The sequence below is a fragment of the Heptranchias perlo genome, chromosome 1 (assembly GCF_035084215.1).
Source record: "Heptranchias perlo isolate sHepPer1 chromosome 1, sHepPer1.hap1, whole genome shotgun sequence".
Classification (NCBI taxonomy): domain Eukaryota; kingdom Metazoa; phylum Chordata; class Chondrichthyes; order Hexanchiformes; family Hexanchidae; genus Heptranchias; species Heptranchias perlo.
In genome coordinates, this window is record NC_090325.1 from 63,730,261 (window position 1) to 63,750,425 (window position 20,165).

Below are 20,165 nucleotides of genomic sequence, written 5' to 3' on the forward strand. Positions count from 1 at the left end.
TAATGTAGTAAAACATTCCAAGGTGCTTCACAGGAGCCTTACCAGATGAAATTTGACACAGAGCAAGACAGTTGCAACAGAGGGGAACAGAATCGGTGTTGAGAGTACGGAGTTTGTAGCTTTGGTCGTCTTAATGTTTAACTGGAAGAAAATCGCTGCTCATTCAGGACTGGATGTTGGGCAAGCAGTCTGACAATACAGAGGCAGTGGAGGGGTTGAAAGAAGTGATGAAGAGGTAGAGCTGGGTATTATCACATACATGCGGATCTTCACCCCATGTCTTTGGATGAAGTTGCCGAGGGGCAGCATGTAGATGAGGAAGAGGAGGAGGCCAAGTATGGATCACAGAGGTAACAGGTGCGTGAAGAGAGGCAATTGCTGGAGATGCTTTGGCCATGATTGGATAGGTAGAATGGAACCACACGAGGGTAGTCCCACTGAGCTGGCTAACGGAGTTGAAGCGTTGGAGGAGGATTGTCAAAGACTGCAGAGTGTCGAGAAGGGTGAGGAAAGACTGTGACTGCGATCATGGTGCACTGAGGATGTCAATTGTGACTTCGATTAGGGTCATTTAAGTGCTGTTGAGAGGCAAAAAACTGATGAGAGATTCAAAAAATGGAGTTGCAGGAAAGTTGGGCACGGATTTGGGAGGCAACAATACGTTCAAGGACTTGGGAATGGAAAGGAAGGTTGGAGATGAGGCAGTAGTTTGCAAGGACAGAGGGGTCGAGAGTGGGTTTTTAATAGAAGCGGGCTGATGACGGCGATTTTGAAAGGGATGGGGACAGTACCCGAGGAGAGGGAACTATTTACAATGTCAGCTCTTCTCTTTAGTCTTTTCAACCTTGGTGGTTCTTGTATTACATGTCTTAGTGTATCACCCTGGTTTTTCAATTAAAAAAAGAAACTGGCATCTGAGGCCAATCCAGAGGTGCCTAGTTTAGGAAAACCTTCACCAGCTAGACTGCTATGCAGTCAGGTAGCACTCAACTCTCATGGCTTGGATGTCTCTGGATCAACTGCTTAGCTGGCCTGAGATGGAGGGTGTCTCCATAACATATACCACTGAGGCAGTCCAGATGTCAGTGAAGACCCAAAATAACGTCAAAAGCAAAATACTGCGGATGCTGGAAATCGGAAATAAAAATAGAAAATGCTGGAAATATTCAGCAGTCAGGCAGCATTTGTGGAAAAAGAAAGAGTTAACGTTTCAGGTCGATGACCCTTCGTCAGAACTGGAAGAAGTTGAAGATTAAACAGTTTTTAAGCAAGTACAGAGACAGGCAAAGTGGGGGGAGGAAAGAACAAAGGGGAAGGTCCCTGATAGAGTGGAGGGCGGGAGAGATTAAATGACAAAAGGGATAATTGTGCAAGGCAAGGAGGGTGGTAATAGGACAAGTAAAGAAACAAAAGATGGGTCTAGAGGAGCTGTAAATGGCAACAGCAGAACTATTACCAGCACCTGCTGTCCAGAAAAATGTATGCAATGGTTATGATCTGAAGTTGTTGAAATCAATGTTGAGTCCAGGAGGTTGTAAAGTGCCTAATCGATAGGTGCTGTTCCTCGAGCTTCCGTTGAGCTTCACTGGAACAGTGTAAGAGGCCAAGGACAGAGAGGTCAGAGTGGGAATGGGACGGGGTATTAAAATGGTAAGCGACCGGCAGGTCAGGGTCACGCTTGTGGACTGAGTGGAGGTGTTCAGCAATCTGCGTTTGGTCTCCCCAATATTGAGGAGATCACATTGTTAGCAGCGAATACAGTATACTAAATTTTAAAAGTACAAGTAAACCGCCCTTTCACCTGGAAGGAGTGTTTGAGACCTGGACAGTGGGATCGGAGGAGGTGAAAGGGCAAGTGCTCGCACAGGAAGGTGCCGTGGGAAGGAGAGCAGGTGCTGGGGTGATGGAAGAATAGAGCAGGGTGTCACAGAGGGAGCGGTCCCTTCAGAATGCTGAAATGTGTTTGGAGGTGGCATCGTGCTGAAGGTAGCAGAAATGACTGAGGATGATACGTTGAATGTGGAGGCTGGTGGGGTGCAAGGTGAGGACAAGAGGAACTCTATCATGGTTCTGGGAGGGAGGGGGTGAGGGCAGAAGTGCAGGAAATTGGACGGATATGATTGAGGGCTGTCAACCACAGTGGAGGGGAATCCTCGGTTGAGGAAAAAGACATATCAAAGTATTGGTGCGGAAGGTGGCATCGTCAGAACAGATGCGACGGAGGCGGAGAAAGGAATAGAGTCCTTACAGGAAGCTGGTGGGGGGCGGGAAGGAAGTGTAACTGGTAACGGTTCTGATGTTGCCATTTACAGCTCCTCTAGACCCATCTTTTGTTTTTTTAAAAACTCGTCCCATTAACACCCTCCTTGTCTTGCACTATGATCCCCCTTGTCATTTAATCCCTCCTGCCCTTCACCCTATCAGAGGCATTCCCCTTTGTTCTTTCCTCCCATTTTGCCTGGCTCTGTACTCGCTTAAAAACATTTTTTTTAAAAATTCATTCATGGGATGTGGGCGTCACTGGCGAGGCCGGCATTTATTGCCCATCCCGAATTGCCCTTGAGAAGGTGGTGAAGGTTCTCCCACAGTGCTGTTAGGAAGGGAATTCCAGGATTGTGACCCAGCAACGATGAAGGAACGGCGATATATTTCCAAGTCGGGATGGTGTGTGAATTGGAGGGGAATGTGCAGGTGGTGTTGTTCCCATGTGCCTGCTGCCCTTGTTCTTCTAGGTGGTAGAGGTCGCGGATTTGGGCGGTGCTGTCGAAGAAGCCTTGGCGAGTTGATGCAGTGCATCCTGTAGATGGTACACACTGCAGCCACAGTGCGCCGGCGGTGAAGGGAATGAATGTTTAGGGTGGTGGATGCCAATCAAGCAGGCTGCTTTGTGCTGGATGGTGTCGAGCTTCTTGAGAGTTGTTGGAGCCGCACTCATCCAGGCAAGTGGAGAGTATTCCATCAAGGCTTGTGCCTTGTAGATGGTGGAAAGGCTTTGGGGAGTCAGGAGGTGAGTCACTAACCGCAGAATACCAAGCCTCTGACCTGCTCTTGTAGCCACAGTATTTATATGGCTGATCCAGTTAAATTTCTGGTCAATGGTGACCCTCAGGATGTTGATGGTGGGGGATTCGGCAATGGTAATGCTGTTGAATGTCAAGGGGAGGTGGTTAGATTCTCTCTTGTTGGAGATAGTCATTGCCTGGCACTTGCCTGGCACGAATGTTATTTGCCACTTATCAGCCCAAGCCTGGATGTTGTCCAGGTCTTGCTGCATGCAGGCACGGACTGCTTCATTATCTGAGGGGTTGCAAATGGAACTGAAGACTGTGCAATCATCATCAAACATCCCCATTTCTGACCTTATGATGGAGGGAAGGTCATTGATGAAGCAGCTGAAGATGGTTGTGCCTAGGACACTGCCCTGAGGAACTCCTGCAGCAATGTCCTGGGGCTGAGATGATTGGTCTCCAACAACCACTGCCATCTTCCTTTGTGCTAGGTATGACTCCAGCCACTGGAGAGTTTTCCACCTGATCCCCATTAACTTCCATTTTACTCAGGCTCCTTAGTGCCACACTCAGTCTAATGCTGCCTTGACATCAAGGGCAGTCACTCTCACCTCATCTCTGGAATTCTGCTCTTTTGTCCATGTTTGGACCAAGGCTGTAATGAGATCTGGAGCATCGGTGAGCAGGTTATTGGTGAGTAAGTGCCGCTTGATAGCACTGTCAATGACACCTTCCGTCACTTTTCTGATGATTGAGAGTAGACTGATGGGGCGGTAATTGGCCGGATTGGATTTGTCCTGCTTTTTGTGGACAGGACATACCTGGGCAATTTTCCACATTGTCGGGTGGATGCCAGTGTTGTAGCTATACTGGAACAGTTTGGCTAGAGGCACGGCTAGTTCTGGAGCACAAGTCTTCAGCACTACAGCCGGGATGTTGTCGGGACCCACAGCCCTTGCTGTATCCAGTGCACTCAGCCGTTTCTTGATATCACGTGGAGTGAATCGAATTGGCTGAAAACTGGCTTCTGTGATGGTGGGGATATCAGGAGGAGGCCGAGATGGATCATCCACTCGGCACTTCTGGCTGAAGGTGGTTGCAAAAGCTTCAGCCTTGTCTTTTGCACTTACATGCTGGACTCCACCATCATTGAGGATGGGAATGTTTACAAAGCCTCCTCCTCCCAATAGTTGTTTAATTGTCCACCACCATTCACGACTGGATGTGGCAGGACTGCAGAGCTTTGATCTGATCCTTTGGTTGTGGAATCGCATAACTCTGTCTATTGCATGTTGCTTCCGCTGTTTAGCATGCATGTAGTCCTGAGTTGTAGCTTCACCAGGTTGGCACCTCAATTTTAGGTACACCTGGTGCTGCTCTTCCACACTCCTCATTGAACCAGGGTTGATCCCCTGGCTTGTTGGTAATGGTAGAGTGAGGAATATGCTGGGCCATGAGGTTACAGATTGTGGTGGAATACAATTCTGCTGCTGCTGATGGCCCACAGCGCCTCATGAATGGCCAGTTTTGAGTTGCTAGATCTGTTCTGAATCTATTCCATTTAGCACGGTGATAGTGCCACACAACACTTTGGATGATGTCCTCAGTGTGAAGATGGGACTTCATCTCCCTGAGGACTGTGCGGTGGTCTCTCCTACCAATACTGTCATGGACAGATGCATCTGCGACAGGTAGATTGGTGAGGGCGAGATCAAGTAGGTTTTTCCCTCATGTTGGTTCGCTCACCACCTGCCGCAGGCCCAATCTGGCAGTATGTCCTTCAGGACTCGGCCAGCTCGGTCAGTAGTGGTGCTACCGAGCCACTCTTGGTGATGGACATTGAAGTCCCCCACCCAAAGTACATTCTGTGCCCTTGCTACCCTCAGTGCTTCCTCCAAGTGGTGTTCAACATGGAAGAGGACTGATTTGTCAGCTGAGGGAGGACGGTAGATGGTAATCAGCAGGAGGTTTCCTTGCCCATGTTTGACCTGATGCCATGAGATTTCATGGGGTCCAGAGTCAATGTTGAGGACTTCCAGGGCCACTCCCTCCTGACAGTATATCACTGTACCGCCACCTCTGGTGGGTCTGTCCTGCCGGTGGGACAGGACATATCCAGGGATGGTGATGGAAGAGACTGGAATGTTGGCTGAAAGGTGATTCTGTGAGTATGGCTATGTCAGACTGTTGCTTGACTCGTCTGAGAGACAGCTCTCCCAATTTTGGCACAAGTCCCCAGATGTTAGCGAGGAGGACTTTGCAGGGTTGACTGGGCTTGGTTTGCGCCTTTGTTATTTCTGGTGCCTAGTGGTCCGATGCTAGGTGGCTCGTCCGGTTTTATTCTTATGACATTTTTTAAGCGAGATTTTACAACTGAGTGGCTTGCTAGGCCATTTCAGAGGGCAATTAAGAATCAACCACATTGCTGTGGGTCTGGAGTCACATATAGGCCAGACCGGATAAGGACGGCAGGTTTCCTTCCCTAAAGGACATTAGTGAACCAGAAGGATTTTTATGACAATCCGGTAGTTTCATGGCCACCATTACTAAAACTAATTTTTTATAAAATTCCAGATGTTATTTAATTAATTGAATTTAAATTCCCCAGCTACCGTGGCGAGATTTGAACTCATGACTCCGGATTATTAGTCCAGGCCTCTGGATTACTAGTCCAGTAACATAACCACTATGCTACCGTACCCGAGTATCGTACTGTTTCATGTTCAACTTCTTCCAGTTCTGACGAAGGGTCATTGCTATGAAATGTTAACTCTGTTTCTTTCTCCACAGATGCTGCCTGATTTGCCGAGTATCTCCAGTATTTTCTGTTTTTAACCCAAAATAACATGCCATGAGAGAAATTATTCATGAAATTGAATACCTCTCCTATCAGGTAAGAGCTCAAAAAAAAATGCATATGCGGATGGGGAGTATTTTGTGGTGAAAATATTTCTCCAAGGCTCTCCTGCTTTCGTTCTCTTAAAAAATATCATAATGGCTGCATATGTTGAAACCGGCAAAACCTTCCAAAATAGGCGAATTCGATAGATTTTATCAGATACCCTAGTTTTGAAAACAAAAGTTGACTTATTTTATATGCAGGTTTTGGAGTCATATTTTTCTGCCTGAATCTTTGCACCATTGATTTTATCCATCACAATTCCTTCTCTAACTTCAAGAGACCTTACTACCTGCTGTCCTAGAGTTGGAATTACCAGGGCTTGAAATCCCTGTAATAATAATGAGTATCTTGGTTAGCCACTGTTCAAGTGGGATTCAACTTTTGCTAACAAGGGATCATAGTCTTATAACCTACAATGATCTTGAGTAAATGAATGTTTGAATAACTGACACAGCCATTAAGACACTGCTTCAGAAACTATCTAATCCTGAAAAAACAAATAAAAACTACAATTGCAGGAGAACCACCACCCTTATGTTCCGTTTTACATTTTAGCTAAAAACTACAGTTTGAAAGACTTATTGTGTCAGGATCCTGTTTACTTCTGTTTCAATCTCTATTGTTCAACTCAACACAGCAACAAATCAAACAACTGCACATAACACGTCAGGCTTACAAGGCAATGGGACTTTCAAAACACTATAAAGTGTTTAAAAATTAACAGAGCCTTTCAATGCCATGTACATTTTCAACTATATATTAGCTACCTTACTGCAAATCATAAAAGATAAGCCAAGCAATAACCTTGACACAAAGGTTCACTGTGGCTTTGTGGCTACATAAGTGAAGACTCCACTGAAGTATTCAGGGTCTTTTTTCTAAAAAAGAATTGTTGTAGGAGTATGCTAATCATGATAATACACAAACAATGCAGTGGTGATTCAATGCTATGTTTAATCAATTGTAAACAATTTTACAACACCAAGTTATAGTCCAACAATTTTTATTTGAAATCTACAAGCTTTCGGAGGCTTCCTCCTTCATTTACCTGACGAAGGAGGAAGCCTCCGAAAGCTTGTAGATTTCAAATAAAAATTGTTGGACTATAACTTGGTGTTGTAAAATTGTTTACAATTGTCAACCCCACTCCATCACCGGCATCTCCACATCATGTTTAATCAAGGCTCAGATCTGAAGTATCGGTCAGATAGCACATCATTAGTTGCAAGTTCGAAATGTGAAGCGTTTTGTTTTCCACATTCGAGTGTAAATAGGTTAAGGTCACCAATATTTACGCTTATGGTAGCAATTCAGACCACTCAGGCATGACTTATGTTACTGCACTGAAACTGCGATTGTCAAGGAAATTCAGCCTAAGTCAGACCTAACTCGTTAGAAAGCTCATTATAATAAAACCAGCAAAACACCACCGCAATTAAAATTCCTAATGATTTGGTAAATGAGATGAGTGACTGAAATTAACCTGTTACAGCAAGTGAATTCTCATTCATTCCCGTCACTCAACTTGGTACAGGTTACAACAGCTATGCAATCAAAACTATTTTTTTTACAAATGTACCAACCAAAGGAAACCAAAAGTAAAGACTGCTGCAGTACTAATCTGAAGTGGATTGATATGGCGCTAATCCAGAAGTAAACAGAAAGATACAAACATACCAGATAATCCATCTACTGTATAGAGGCCCTCAGCTTCAAAGTCCAAAGTACTTTTGTCTTCTTTGTGTGAATTTTATATGTTAATTTTACAATAAGCACAGTATTCCTCACATCCCCCGATTTAACTGAGACAGAAGGTGAAATAGACAGCCAGTGGACTCCAGCTGAATGCCTCTCCCCTCTACATGTATACAGGCAATCCTTATTTCCTCGACTGTACGTTATCCCCCAATACGTGAAATGTTAAAATTAACCCCAAGAAAGCCACTCCCTTATTACGTAAAGCGGTCATCTGATGGCTGGTGTGAGCCTGTTTTTCCATAACCCCGGAAGTCGATTTTGAAAGCAGCGTCGGGTTAGTGAGACCCACGTGTTTAGGGACTGGGAGAGGAGTGGAGTCTGAGCTGGGAACGCTGCCCTGTCCCCAAAAGAGGCGGTGCAAACACAGTTACCAGCAGCTGTAGATAAAGAGGCGTTTATAAATTATATATGTCTGTTCCTAGGGTCAGTGATATGCATTTTGGGTGCCGCAATTTTTGATATAATTTGTTAGATGTTTGGATTGAGTCCCGCTGAAAACTTAGTCATAGACTTACCACTACATATCTTAAGGAAAGTAACATAAAATGCAGCATATATACATGTCTTTAAATTTCAAGTAAAAGAAAACATTGATTTGTCTCTTACGCTGTATAAAGCTAGTCTGATTGAATATTGGACACAAAGAGAATCAGAGGATGTTATAGCACAGAAACAGGCTATTCTTCCCATGAGCTCTGAGTTGGTATATTTCTCCACATAAGCCACCGAGTCGAATCAATCCCTCCTGATCGCTCCCTATATCCTTTAATATTCCTCTTTTCAAGCAATTCCTCTATATCAGAAAGAATGTATGGTCAGGAGGCCAGTGCGGGTGAGGATGGGAACAACACCACCTGCACGTTCCATTCCAAGTCACACACCATCCCGACTTGGAAATATATCACCATTCCTTCATCACCGCTGGGTCAAAATCCTGGAACTCCCTACTTAACAGCACTGTGGGAGAACCGTCACCACACGGACTGCAGTGGTTCAAGAAGGCGGCTCACCACCACCTTCTCATGGGCAATAAATGCTGGCCTTGCCAGCGACGCCCACATCCCATGAATGAATAAAAAAAGGATGTGGTCAAGCCTAAAATTGGCCCATCTCAGGATTCAGCTGCTGGTGGCAAGGGCCACTTTAATCCCAAATGGTTTCTATACACATACAACAGCCAGCTAGCTATCTTACTTAGGTGGCATCTAGACAATGGACCAAATTAGGTTTAAGAGGACATATGTCACTGGTAGTTGCCAAGGGGAAACACCATGGAGCAAAGATTAGGGACTTGCACATATAATATGCTTTGAGATTGAAGATCTGGTTGTACTGAAGTTGTGCGTGCAGAGACTTCTTCCAAACGTTTGTGAACATGTTTCTTAAGGTGGAAGAATGGGAGATTTGTGATTGAAAGATTTAAGGCACTACAGATGAAAGCATACTTGTGTAGACTATGAAAACGTACTGTTAATGCAGCGGGCGTATGACAACATTAAGAGAAGAACTCCTGTATTAGCTTGCCTAATGGCTCTCAGCTTGGCATTGGGTTATATTCCGCAGCTTCTTCATGCTCCTATTGGTGGTCCCTGTACTGCGACTGGAGGCCTGCCTCCTCCAGGGAGGATGATGCCTTTTTAAAGGGCAAAGGTTGCTGCATGCACCACACTACCATGATCTTTGAAACCTTAGCCAGGCTGTATTGCGGGACACCTCAAGATCTATCCAGACACCTGAAGCACTGCTTCAGCACACCAATGGTGTGTTCGATGATTACTCTGGTCAATGCCAACACCTCATTATAACTGTGTTGAGCTACTGTCCTGGGATGTTGTCTTCATTCCAAAGGACAGCCCTGATTACCAAGAGCCACCTTGAGACTTTGCCTTTGTGGATAAAATATTGGTGGGACCAGGGACTCTCTTAAAATGAAGGATTGTTCATTTTTTGCTGTGACCTCTAGCCCAGTGCTCATTGTCTAAGTTAAATAGCTTGCTTACTTTAACCTTATCTGTTTCTTTGATTATTTTAAGGACTTGTATTATATCTCACCTCAGTCACTCTACTGCAAAAAATATTTCAGTCACTTGAGCAGCCCTTCATAAGTTTGCCTCCTAAGACATGGAATTATCTTCTGCACTCTCCCCCGAACCCTTTCTAATGCATTTATATTGTTTAAGGTAAGGTGACCAAAGTACAAGCTGTACTCCAGTATGGCTTCATAATTAACCTGTGCAATGTGGTTTAACTTGTTCTGACTTGTAGTCCAATACCTTTGCATCCCAGTACCTGATTTGCCTTAGTAATAACCACTTGACACTGACCATCTGTTTTCAGATTATGATCAATGAGCACTCTCAAATCCTCTTCCCTTTGGCCTGTTAGAATGGAGATTTTAGTAGTGTCAGCTCTTTAAGGGAAAGCGCGTGAATGTGTTCAGCTGGAGTGACGTTACCCTAACCTCATTATTTCACTGGCCTACTTAAAGTAGGATCAGATGTAGTTCTGTCTCCCCATCACCCTGTCAAACCAAGTTGTACTGACTTTTAGTACCCCAGGGAATTGCCTTTGAGATTCCCATCCTCACCTTCAAATCCCTCCGTGGCCTCACTCCTCCCTATCTCTGCAATCTCTTTCAGTCCTATGTCTCTGCACATACCCATGTGTCCTCCAACACCGGCCTACTTCTCATTCTTTGCCAGTGTCACTCGCATCCTGAGAACAATTTTTAAAAATGTGGTATGGTACATACAGTGGCCAGGATTCTCTGATCAATCCCTGGATCTTGCTATCATTTACCTATGTATTGGCAGTCAAAGGCTTACTCTGCACTGTAGGGGATGCAAGGTCTACTGACCTTAGCAACATCTAATGTAAGACCCAATACCACCAGGTATTGCATTCTAGGCAGGGGTGCTTTTATATCACTCTCTGCATGTTCTCATACTGGCTTAACACAATGGTAAATGATTACTGCCAAAGAGTTAAATCACCCATTTAGTCAATTTTTAAATGGCAGTTCAACCAAAGTAACTGAGGACATTCAAATGTTTCAAAGCCTTTGTACTATTGATGCAGTAAGTCACAGTTGGATGATGTATTATTACTGACAGACTTAAAGCAAGAAAGAAGAAAGAAAGAGCGAGCTAGCATTTATGTAGAACCTTTCACGACCTCAGGGTGTCCCAAAGTGCTTTACAGCCAATTAACTACTTTTGAAGTGTAGAAGAGCAGGAGAGTTCTCTTGGTGTCTTGGGCAATATTTATCCCTCATCCAATATCACTAAAAACAGATTGGGCCAGAAATCGCTTCCGAAATAATGGAGAAGCTCAGTTTTTAGTGATAAATTGAAGGAGCAACTTACACCTTTGCACATGCGCAGTTAAACGCGGAATCTCATATTACTCCTTATTTTAATAGTTTTTGGTCATTTAAAAAAAAATTGAAATTGGAATGTTTAAAAAATTTTTTACTTTTCCCTTCTGTCTCTTTAATTTAATTCAATTATTTCTTTGGCTTTTTATTTTTTAAAAATTTAATTTTTATTTACAACGACATCCAGAATACTAACTTTAAATGAATGAAGTCTGCTTGCCTGCTTGAGCAATGCAGCCTGACTCTGTGGGCATGACTTCTCGTCCTGACAGATTTTGTGGACGTGTCTTCTCCTCACAGACGTTTCCAGCCTCGCGGCAACTCACGCTGCTCAGAGGCTGGGTTGGTAACACACATTTTGTTTAAAGTTCAAATTCAAGCAATTGGACACCACAGAGCCAGCAGTAAGTATTTTCCTTAATTAAATTTGTAGGAGCGGCGGTGAGTGTTGTCTCGCCGCCCTGCGCGATTTCTGGCCCATAATCTGGTCATTTATTTCATGGCTGTTTGTGGGACCTTGCTGTGTGCAAATTGGCTGCCAAGTTTCCCTAAATTACAACAGTGACTACACTTCAAAGTGACTTAATTGGCTGTAAAGTGCTCTGGGATGTCCTGAGAACATAAAAGGTGCTATATAAATTCAAGTTCTGTCTTTATTTAATGACAGATAAATGGATTTTTAATTGTCGTGCTCAGCTGGTGTCTTGGGAAAGCAGACAAAAACCCAGAGATTTGTCTTTCTGGGTCATAGGGCATTGGCAAGGTGGAGCTTTTTAAAATCAAGGCATCATAGCAGCTTCCAGGGAAACAAGCATTTACTTGCACAATATTGTGCTGCTGGTTGCAAAAAAGCTGCACATTGAGAAAGTTGAATTCTTTCCTGTAGGTTATGTATGGGAATTGAGCATGAATGCACGTATGACCAAGTGGGTGTAACCGATGATTCCTTGGAACTCAGGGAATCCTGCCACTCGGTAAAATCGCAGTACCCTGTTATATTGCTGCCAGTTGTCCATTGGGAAGGAGGTGAAATTGTGGCTTCAAGAGAACAATGCATCTGTGACTTGCTTAATCCATCTGTGCAGAGCTGTTTAGCTAACACTACAGATGTCCCCAGTGCCAAGGAGAATGGAATACGATTCTCTCACTTGGTAAATAGGTTCCTTGATCCATGCAAAGATGAGACCCACCTATGGTAGTTTGCTACTACTCGCACGCTGCTTGATGTATCATGCTTACCCACATGTGATGTAGGTTAAATACTTAATTAAAATAGCAAATGTAGGAAGTTCACCTGAGTGCATTAATCAAGTCATTAAGTGTCCATTTACACTACAAAGTATACACTATAAAGTGAAGGGCAAGGCTGGTAGAAGTAGGGAACCTTGGATGACTCGGGAGATTGTGGCCCTAGTCAAAAAGAAGAAGGAGGCATATGACATGCATAGGCAGCTGGGATCAAGTGGATCCCTTGAAGAGTATAGAGATTGCCGGAGTAGAGTTAAGAGAGAAATCAGGAGGGCAAAAAGGGGACATGAGATTACTTTGGCAGATAAGGCAAAGGAGAATCCAAAGAGCTTCTACAAATACATAAAGGGCAAAAGAGTAACTAGGGAGAGAGTAGGGCCTCTTAAGGATCAACAAGGTCATCTATGTGCGGAACCACAAGAGATGGGTGAGATCCTAAATGAATATTTCACATCGTTATTTACGGTTGAGAAAGGCATGGATGTTAGGGAACTTGGGGAAATAAATAGTGATGTCTTGAGGAGTGTACATATTACAGAGAGGGAGGTGCTGGAAGTCTTAACGCGCATCAAGGTAGATAAATCTCCGGGACCTGATGAAATGTATCCCAGGACGTTATGGGAGGTTAGGGAGGAAATTGCGGGTCCCCTAGCAGAGATATTTGAATCATCGACAGCTACAGGTGAGGTGCCTGAAGATTGGAGGGTAGCAAATGTTGTGCCTTTGTTTAAGAAGGGCGGCAGGGAAAAGCCTGGGAACTACAGACCGGTGAGCCTGACATCTGTAGTGAGTAAGTTGTTAGAGGGTATTCTGAGAGACAGGATCTACAGGCATTTGGAGAGGCAGGGACTGATTAGGAACAGTCAGCATGGTTTTGTGAGTGGAAAAGCATGTCTCACGAATTTGATTGAGTTTTTTGAAGGGGTAACCAAGAAGATAGATGAGGGCTGTGCAGTAGACGTGGTCTACATGGACTTCAGCAAAGCCTTTGACAAGGTACCGAATGGTAGGTTGTTGCATAAGGTTAAATCTCACGGGATCCAAGGTGAGGTAGCCAATTGGATACAAAATTGGATTGACGACAGAAGACAGAGGGTGGTTGTAGAGGGTTGTTTTTCAAACTGGAGGCCTGTGACCAGCGGTGTGCCTCAGGGATCGGTGCTGGGTCCGCTGTTATTTGTTATTTATATTAATGATTTGGATGAGAATTTAGGAGGCAAGGTTAGTAAGTTTGCAGATGACACCAAGATTGGTGGCATTGTGGACAGTGAAGAAGGTTATCTCGGATTGCAACGGGATCTTGATAAATTGGGCCAGTGGGCCGATGAATGGCAGATGGAGTTTAATTTAGATAAATGTGAGGTGATGCATTTTGGTAGATCGAATCGGGCCAGGACCTACTCCGTTAATGGTAGGGCATTAGGGAGAGTTATAGAACAAAGAGATCTAGGAGTACAGGTTCATAGCTCCTTGAAAGTGGAGTCACAGGTGGATAGGGTGGTGAAGAAGGCATTCAGCATGCTTGGTTTCATTGGTCAGAACATTGAATACAGGAGTTGGGATGTCTTGTTGAAGTTGTACAAGACATTAGTAAGGCCACACTTGGAATACTGTGTACAGTTCTGGTCACCCTATTATAGAAAGGATATTATTAAACTAGAAAGAGTGCAGAAAAGATTTACTAGGATGCTACCGGGACTTGATGGTTTGACTTATAGGGAGAGGTTGGATAGACTGAGACTTTTTTCCCTGGAGAGGAGGAGGTTTAGGGGTGATCTTATAGAAGTCTATAAAATAATGAGGGGCATAGATAAGGTCGATAGTCAAAATCTTTTCCCAAAGGTAGGGGAGTCTATAACGAGGGGGCATAGATTTAAGGTGAGAGGGGAGAGATACAAAAGGGTCCAGAGGGGCAATTTTTTCACTCAAAGGGTGGTGAGTGTCTGGAACGAGCTGCCAGAGGCAGTAGTAGAGGCGGATACAATTTTGTCTTTTAAAAAGTATTTGGACAGTTACATGGGTAAGATGGGTATAGAGGGATATGGGCCAAGTGCAGGCAATTGGGACTAGCTTAGTGGTATAAACTGGGCGACATGGACATGTTGGGCCGAAGGGCCTGTTTCCATGTTGTAAACTTCTATGATTCTATGATTCTGCAAGTTTAGCATTGGTGTGAAGTAGTTTCTGCTTTGTACTGATGATAAACTTGTATCATGTAAATCTGGAATTAACCTGATTCCAGAGTGAAGCGAAGTGACACTCCATCCATCAAAGACTCTCACTCTGCTTCACTCTGGTAACAGGTTAGACTTGACTTAAATGCACCCTAAAATTAGTGTTTAATGTAATTTCTACTTCCTGGTTGGGGAAAAATACATAATTAAGTAATTTCAACTTTTTGACAGTGGTGCACTTACGTTATCTGTCTTGACACCATCGGTACTTTAAGTTCATTACTTTGATTTACTATTTCTCGTTTTTACTTTTTGATTGCAAGTGTGAGTCGCATGCCAGAAGATAAGCAGCTTCATACTGTTCCTGCATACAGTTTTGGTGTCCATACTTAAGAAAAGACATACTTGCTCTCGAGGCAGTACAAAGAAGGTTCATTTGGTTAATCCCGGGGATGAGGGGGCGGACATATGAGGAGAGGTTGAGTAGATTGGGACTCTACTCATTGGAGTTCAGAAGAATGAGAGGCGATCTTATTGAAACATATAAGATTGTGAAGGGGCTTGATCGGGTGGATGCGGTAAGGATGTTCCCAAGGATGGGTGAAACTAGAACTAGGGGGCATAATCTTAGAATAAGGGGCTGCTCTTTCAAAACTGAGATGAGGAGAAACTTCTTCACTCAGAGGGTAGTTGGTCTGTGGAATTTGCTGCCCCAGGAAGCTGTGGAAGCTACATCATTAAATAAATTTAAAACAGAAATAGACAGTTTCCTAGAAGTAAAGGGAATTAGGGGTTACGGGGAGCGGGCAGGAAATTGGACATGAATTTAGATTTGAGGTTAGGATCAGATCAGCCATGATCTTATTGAATGGCGGAGCAGGCTCGAGGGGCCGATTGGCCTACTCCTGCTCCTATTTCTTATGTTCTTATGTTCTTAATAGAATGCATTGATATTTTCTGGAAAAAAATTATGTGGAGCATTTAGTTTTTAAAAAATCACGAAGTTCAGAGTTCTTTAAAATCAAGGCAGGATTTGGTGTAACAAAACCAGTATTCTGTAGTCTGAAGAGGTGAAAATAATCTAATAAAGAAATAGAAAATTTTAGTCATAGAGTCATAGAGTCATAGAGTTATACAGCACGGATAGAGGCCCTTCCGCCCATCGTGTCCGCGCCGGCCATCAGCCCTGTCTACTCTAATCCCATATTCCAGCATTTGGTCCGTAGCCTTGTATGCTATGGCATTTCAAATGCTCATCCAAATGCTTCTTGAATGTTGTGAGGGTTCCTGCCTCCACAACCCTTTCAGGCAGTGAGTTCCAGACTCCAACCACCCTCTGGGTGAAAAAGTTCTTTCTCAAATCCCCTCTAAACCTCCCGCCTTTTACCTTGAATCTATATCCCCTTGTTATAGAACCCTCAACGAAGGGAAAAAGCTCCTCAGTATCCATCCTATCTGTGCCCCTCATAATTTTGTACACCTCAATCATGTCCCCCCTCAGCCTCCTCTGCTCCAAGGAAAACAAACCCAATCTTCCCAGTCTCTCTTCATAGCTGAAGCGCTCCAGCCCTGGTAACATCCTGGTGAATCTCCTCTGCACCCTCTCCAAAGCGATCACATCCTTCCTGTAGTGTGGCGACCAGAACTGCACACAGTACTCCAGCTGTGGCCTAACCAGTGTTTTATACAGCTCCATCATAACCTCCTTGCTCTTATATTCTATGCCTCGGCTAATAAAGGCAAGTATCCCATATGCCTTCTTTACCACCTTATCTACCTGTTCCGCCACCTTCAGGGATCTGTGAACTTGCACACCAAGATCCCTCTGACCCTCTGTCTTGCCTAGGGTCCTCCCATTCATTGTATATTCCCTTGCCTTGTTAGTCCCTCCAAAGTGCATCACCTCGCACTTTTCCGGGTTAAATTCCATTTGCCACTGTTCCGCCCATCTGACCAACCCATCTATATCGTCCTGCAGACTGAGGCTATCCTCCTCGCTATTTACCACCCTACCAATTTTTGTATCATCAGCGAACTTACTGATCATACCTTTTACATTCATATCCAAGTCATTAATGTAGACCACAAACAGCAAGGGACCCAGCACCGATCCCTGTGGTACCCCACTGGCCACAGGCTTCCAGTCACAAAAACAACCTTCGACCATCACCCTCTGCCTTCTGCCACTAAGCCAGTTTTGTATCCAAAGTGACTCACTGTTCAATTGTTCGAGACTGACACCATATTGGTTAATAGCCATATCACTTTATTTAGCACAAGCAAGAATCAATACAACGCAGTATTTAAGCAGTAGTTTACAAAGAACAATTGAGAATTATATTACCCCCTTGACCTTTGGGTAGAAGCCGTGACCCCCGACCCACCCCCGTTCCCCATTACTTCATTCACGTACTCTCGTTCTTGTTCACCCACCTGGTGCTTTCTTTTCTGTCTTCTACACTAACAAAATCTCAGCTCCTCCCAATTATACCCCAAAAAACAGAACTACGGCAAAATATATTCAGTCAGGTATTTTCCCCAATACTCCCCTTAATTTACCCAATCATATGGACAACACGTACTTGTCCAGATGAGACAGTGCCTTGTGGCTCCCTTATCTCTACTTATCCTTAGCGCAATGTTTCTCGGTCCCTGCAGTTGATGAATCACCCTATAGGCCTTGAAGGTAACGGGAGTTCTAGCTAGCTTCAGCATTGCAGTATGTCTGAAGGAGTGGGGGTACCATTATGTTCCTCCCTTAGTTTGCAATAACAAGATGCTCATGGCTGTTAGTCATCCTGCAGTTGCAGTAAGTTAATTTAAAAGCAGTCTATTTTGTGACAGCAGTTCCAGCTAAAGCCTTGACTTTTTAACCCTTTTGAGCCTGATTCCCCTAAATACCTTCTAAACCTATATTTCCTTACAAAATGTTGAAAATACTCAGCAATTCAGTCAGCATCTGTGGAGAAAGAAACAATGTTAATGTTTCAGGTCGATTTTTTTTTCTCCACAGATGTTGCCTGACTTGCTGAGTATTCCCAGCATTTTCTGTTTTTATTTCAGATTTCCAGCATCCGCAGTATTTTGCTTTTGAAAATAATCTAATGCTTGATTGTGCTTTCACACACTTATGATATAGTTATTATAAACTGAGGCAATTTAGTGGTATGTTTAGTTGTAATTATAACTGGAACTAAAAATTATATCAGTCAGAAGGGGTCACTGTTGAACGAATTTTATAATGAAGGTATTCAAATTATGTATGCATGAGAATAATCCAGTTCTCAGCACAAAAAATACAGATTAGTGACCATTTTATTCCATAAACTATGTTATTTTATGAAAATTGATTTTCGCTACTTCTCCGTGCATCCCCATTGTATTGACATCAAGGTACATTACACCTTTTCCTAACTCATTTCAGCAGATAATGCAATGACTGGCACCTGTTACACTGTTGTGCATTGGGCGCTCGCTTCTGAAGGGGCCAGCCACCACCAACTTACATTTCTGAAGAAAGCCATTACTGAACTCTGCACAGTCCCGCAGCCAGACTTAAAGACCAGTTCCAGCAATGAATTCAAAAAGGAAGGTCGTGCTTGACAAACCTGATAGGATTCTTCGAGGAGGTAACAGATCTGGTGGAATGAGGGAAATGAACTTTAAGGAAACCTTTGACAAGGTGCCACGCAGGAGATTATTGAATTCCATAGGTGGTATGGAATTAGGGGGAGGGTAGCAAATTGGATAATAAACTAGTTAGAAGGGAGGGAACAGAGAGGAATTAAGGATAATTTATCAGAGTGGTTGGAAGTTCTGTTCTCTGTACATCAATGATTGGATATAGGGCTAGAGGTAGTGGTTTCCAACTTTTCAGACAATACTTCAAAGGAGATAAAGTCAATAATTCTGAGGGCTAAAGGAAGCTGCAAGGGGATATTGACGAGACAGTGAAATAGGCAAAAAGTGGCAGGTGGAATTCAATGTCAGTAAATGTGAACTGGTACATTTTAATTTAAAAAAGTAATAATTATATTTTGAATGGGGGGGAATGGCTGGGTGATGTGGACGAGCAGAAGGATTTGATGGTTCAGGTTTACAAGGCATTAAAAGCAGCGCCTCCAGTGGATAAGGCCATAAAAAAGTCTAGTAGAATCCTCATCACCCTCCTCCTCGGCATCACCACAGTCAATGGGGAAGAAATTTCTGCCCTCCTGCTCCTTCTGCTCATAATGACCATTTTCCTCATCCTCTGCCCCCCATTGCTGTAATGTCCTGCAGGAAAGGAGGGTAGAAGCTGAGAATGGGATTAGGGAGACAAAGAAGGGTGTGGAAGTTTCTGGCTGTCTGCTGTGTCACAGGGATGCCAAGGCAACTGGTAAATGTGCTCCAACTAACCCACAGCCTGAACGTTTGCATCAATCTCGTCATCTCCCATTGCTGGAGCAGTGTACTTTCCCAGCAGCTCTATGGCATACTGCACATGGTGGGGGAGGGGGGGGGGGTGGTCAGCTCCCTAACGTCTCAGATGCCCCCTTGCTTTTCATGGAATTATGCACAAGTTTCTCCTGTAACAAAGTTGAGCACATTAGATTTTAGCTAGTATTTGAAGGCTGTGTTCCAGATAGCATCAGACAGAAAATGTAATAGATTTTCCAGTATCATCCTATTAAAGACGAGATAGGGGTTTTAGGGTTCTTCATGCAAGAAATAGCTGTTAGGGGAGATGGTGACACATATTGATTTAGTGAACCCCATCACCACCTTGCAGTGTGATGGTTGACTTGTGTGTCTATTAATTTCAAGGGGTGAACAGTGTGCTGATGCCCATGGTGCCCAAGGGAGGAAAGGACTGGAAGGAGCGTATTTCTAAGGTGAAGCAGAAACTGGGACTGTGGGATCGACGATCCCTCTTGATCGTGGGCAAGAACCTGGTCATCAGGTGCGAGGTGCTCTCTGTATTGCTGTACATGGCGCAGGTCTGGCCCTTACCTCGCTCCTGCGCCGCGACAGTCACCCGAGCCATCTTCCACTTTATCTGGAGATCAAAAATGGACCGTGTCCGCAGGGACACGATGTACAAACCTCCAGAGAAAGGGGGGGAAAGGCGTGCCCAACGAGGCCCTCATCCTGATGGCCACTTTCGTGTGCGGCTGCATCAAGCTTTGCGTGGACCCTCGATACGCAAACACAAAGTGTCACTACGTGCTGAGGTTCTACCTGTCCCCGGTGTTGAGAAGGATGGGCCTGGCCACGCTGCCACGGAACGCTCCGTCCAGTTGAACCGTTCCGCCCCACCTGTCCTCCGTCGAAAAGTTTATGCAAAAAAACACCTTTGACCACAAGGCGATCAGTAAGTGGTCTGCACGTAACATCCTCGAGACCCTGTGGGAAAAGGAGACGATGGATCCTGTCGGTTGGTTCTCCGAGTAGACTGTCAATGTCATTTGGCAGAACGCCTCATCGCCAGAACTTTCAAACAAGCACCAAGACCTAGCTTGGCTGGTGGTGAGAAGGACCCTTCCCGTCAGATCCTTCATGCACTCCCGGATTGTCAGTGCCACCGCGCGCTGTCCCCGAGGAGGCTGCGGTGGAGACGAGACCGTCCACCCGTCTCCTTCTGGAATGTGCCTTTGCAAAGAAGGTCTGGAGAGAGATGCAGTGGTATCTGTCCAGGTTCGTCCTGAACAGTTCCGTAA

The 20,165-nt window shown here is 44.3% G+C and overlaps 1 protein-coding gene across 1 annotated transcript in view; it reads right to left on the reverse strand.

The window, feature by feature from the left end:
- LOC137322738 (ADP-ribosylation factor-like protein 15) overlaps window positions 1-7,828 on the reverse strand; it is a 312,177-nt gene extending 304,349 nt beyond the window's left edge. Inside the window, exon 1 of the mRNA XM_067985763.1 lies at window positions 7,588-7,828. Within this exon, the coding sequence (XP_067841864.1) occupies window positions 7,588-7,599 (12 nt within the window). The 5' untranslated portion in view covers window positions 7,600-7,828. The remainder of the gene's footprint in view (window positions 1-7,587) is intronic.
- Between the last annotated feature and the right edge of the window lie 12,337 nt (window positions 7,829-20,165).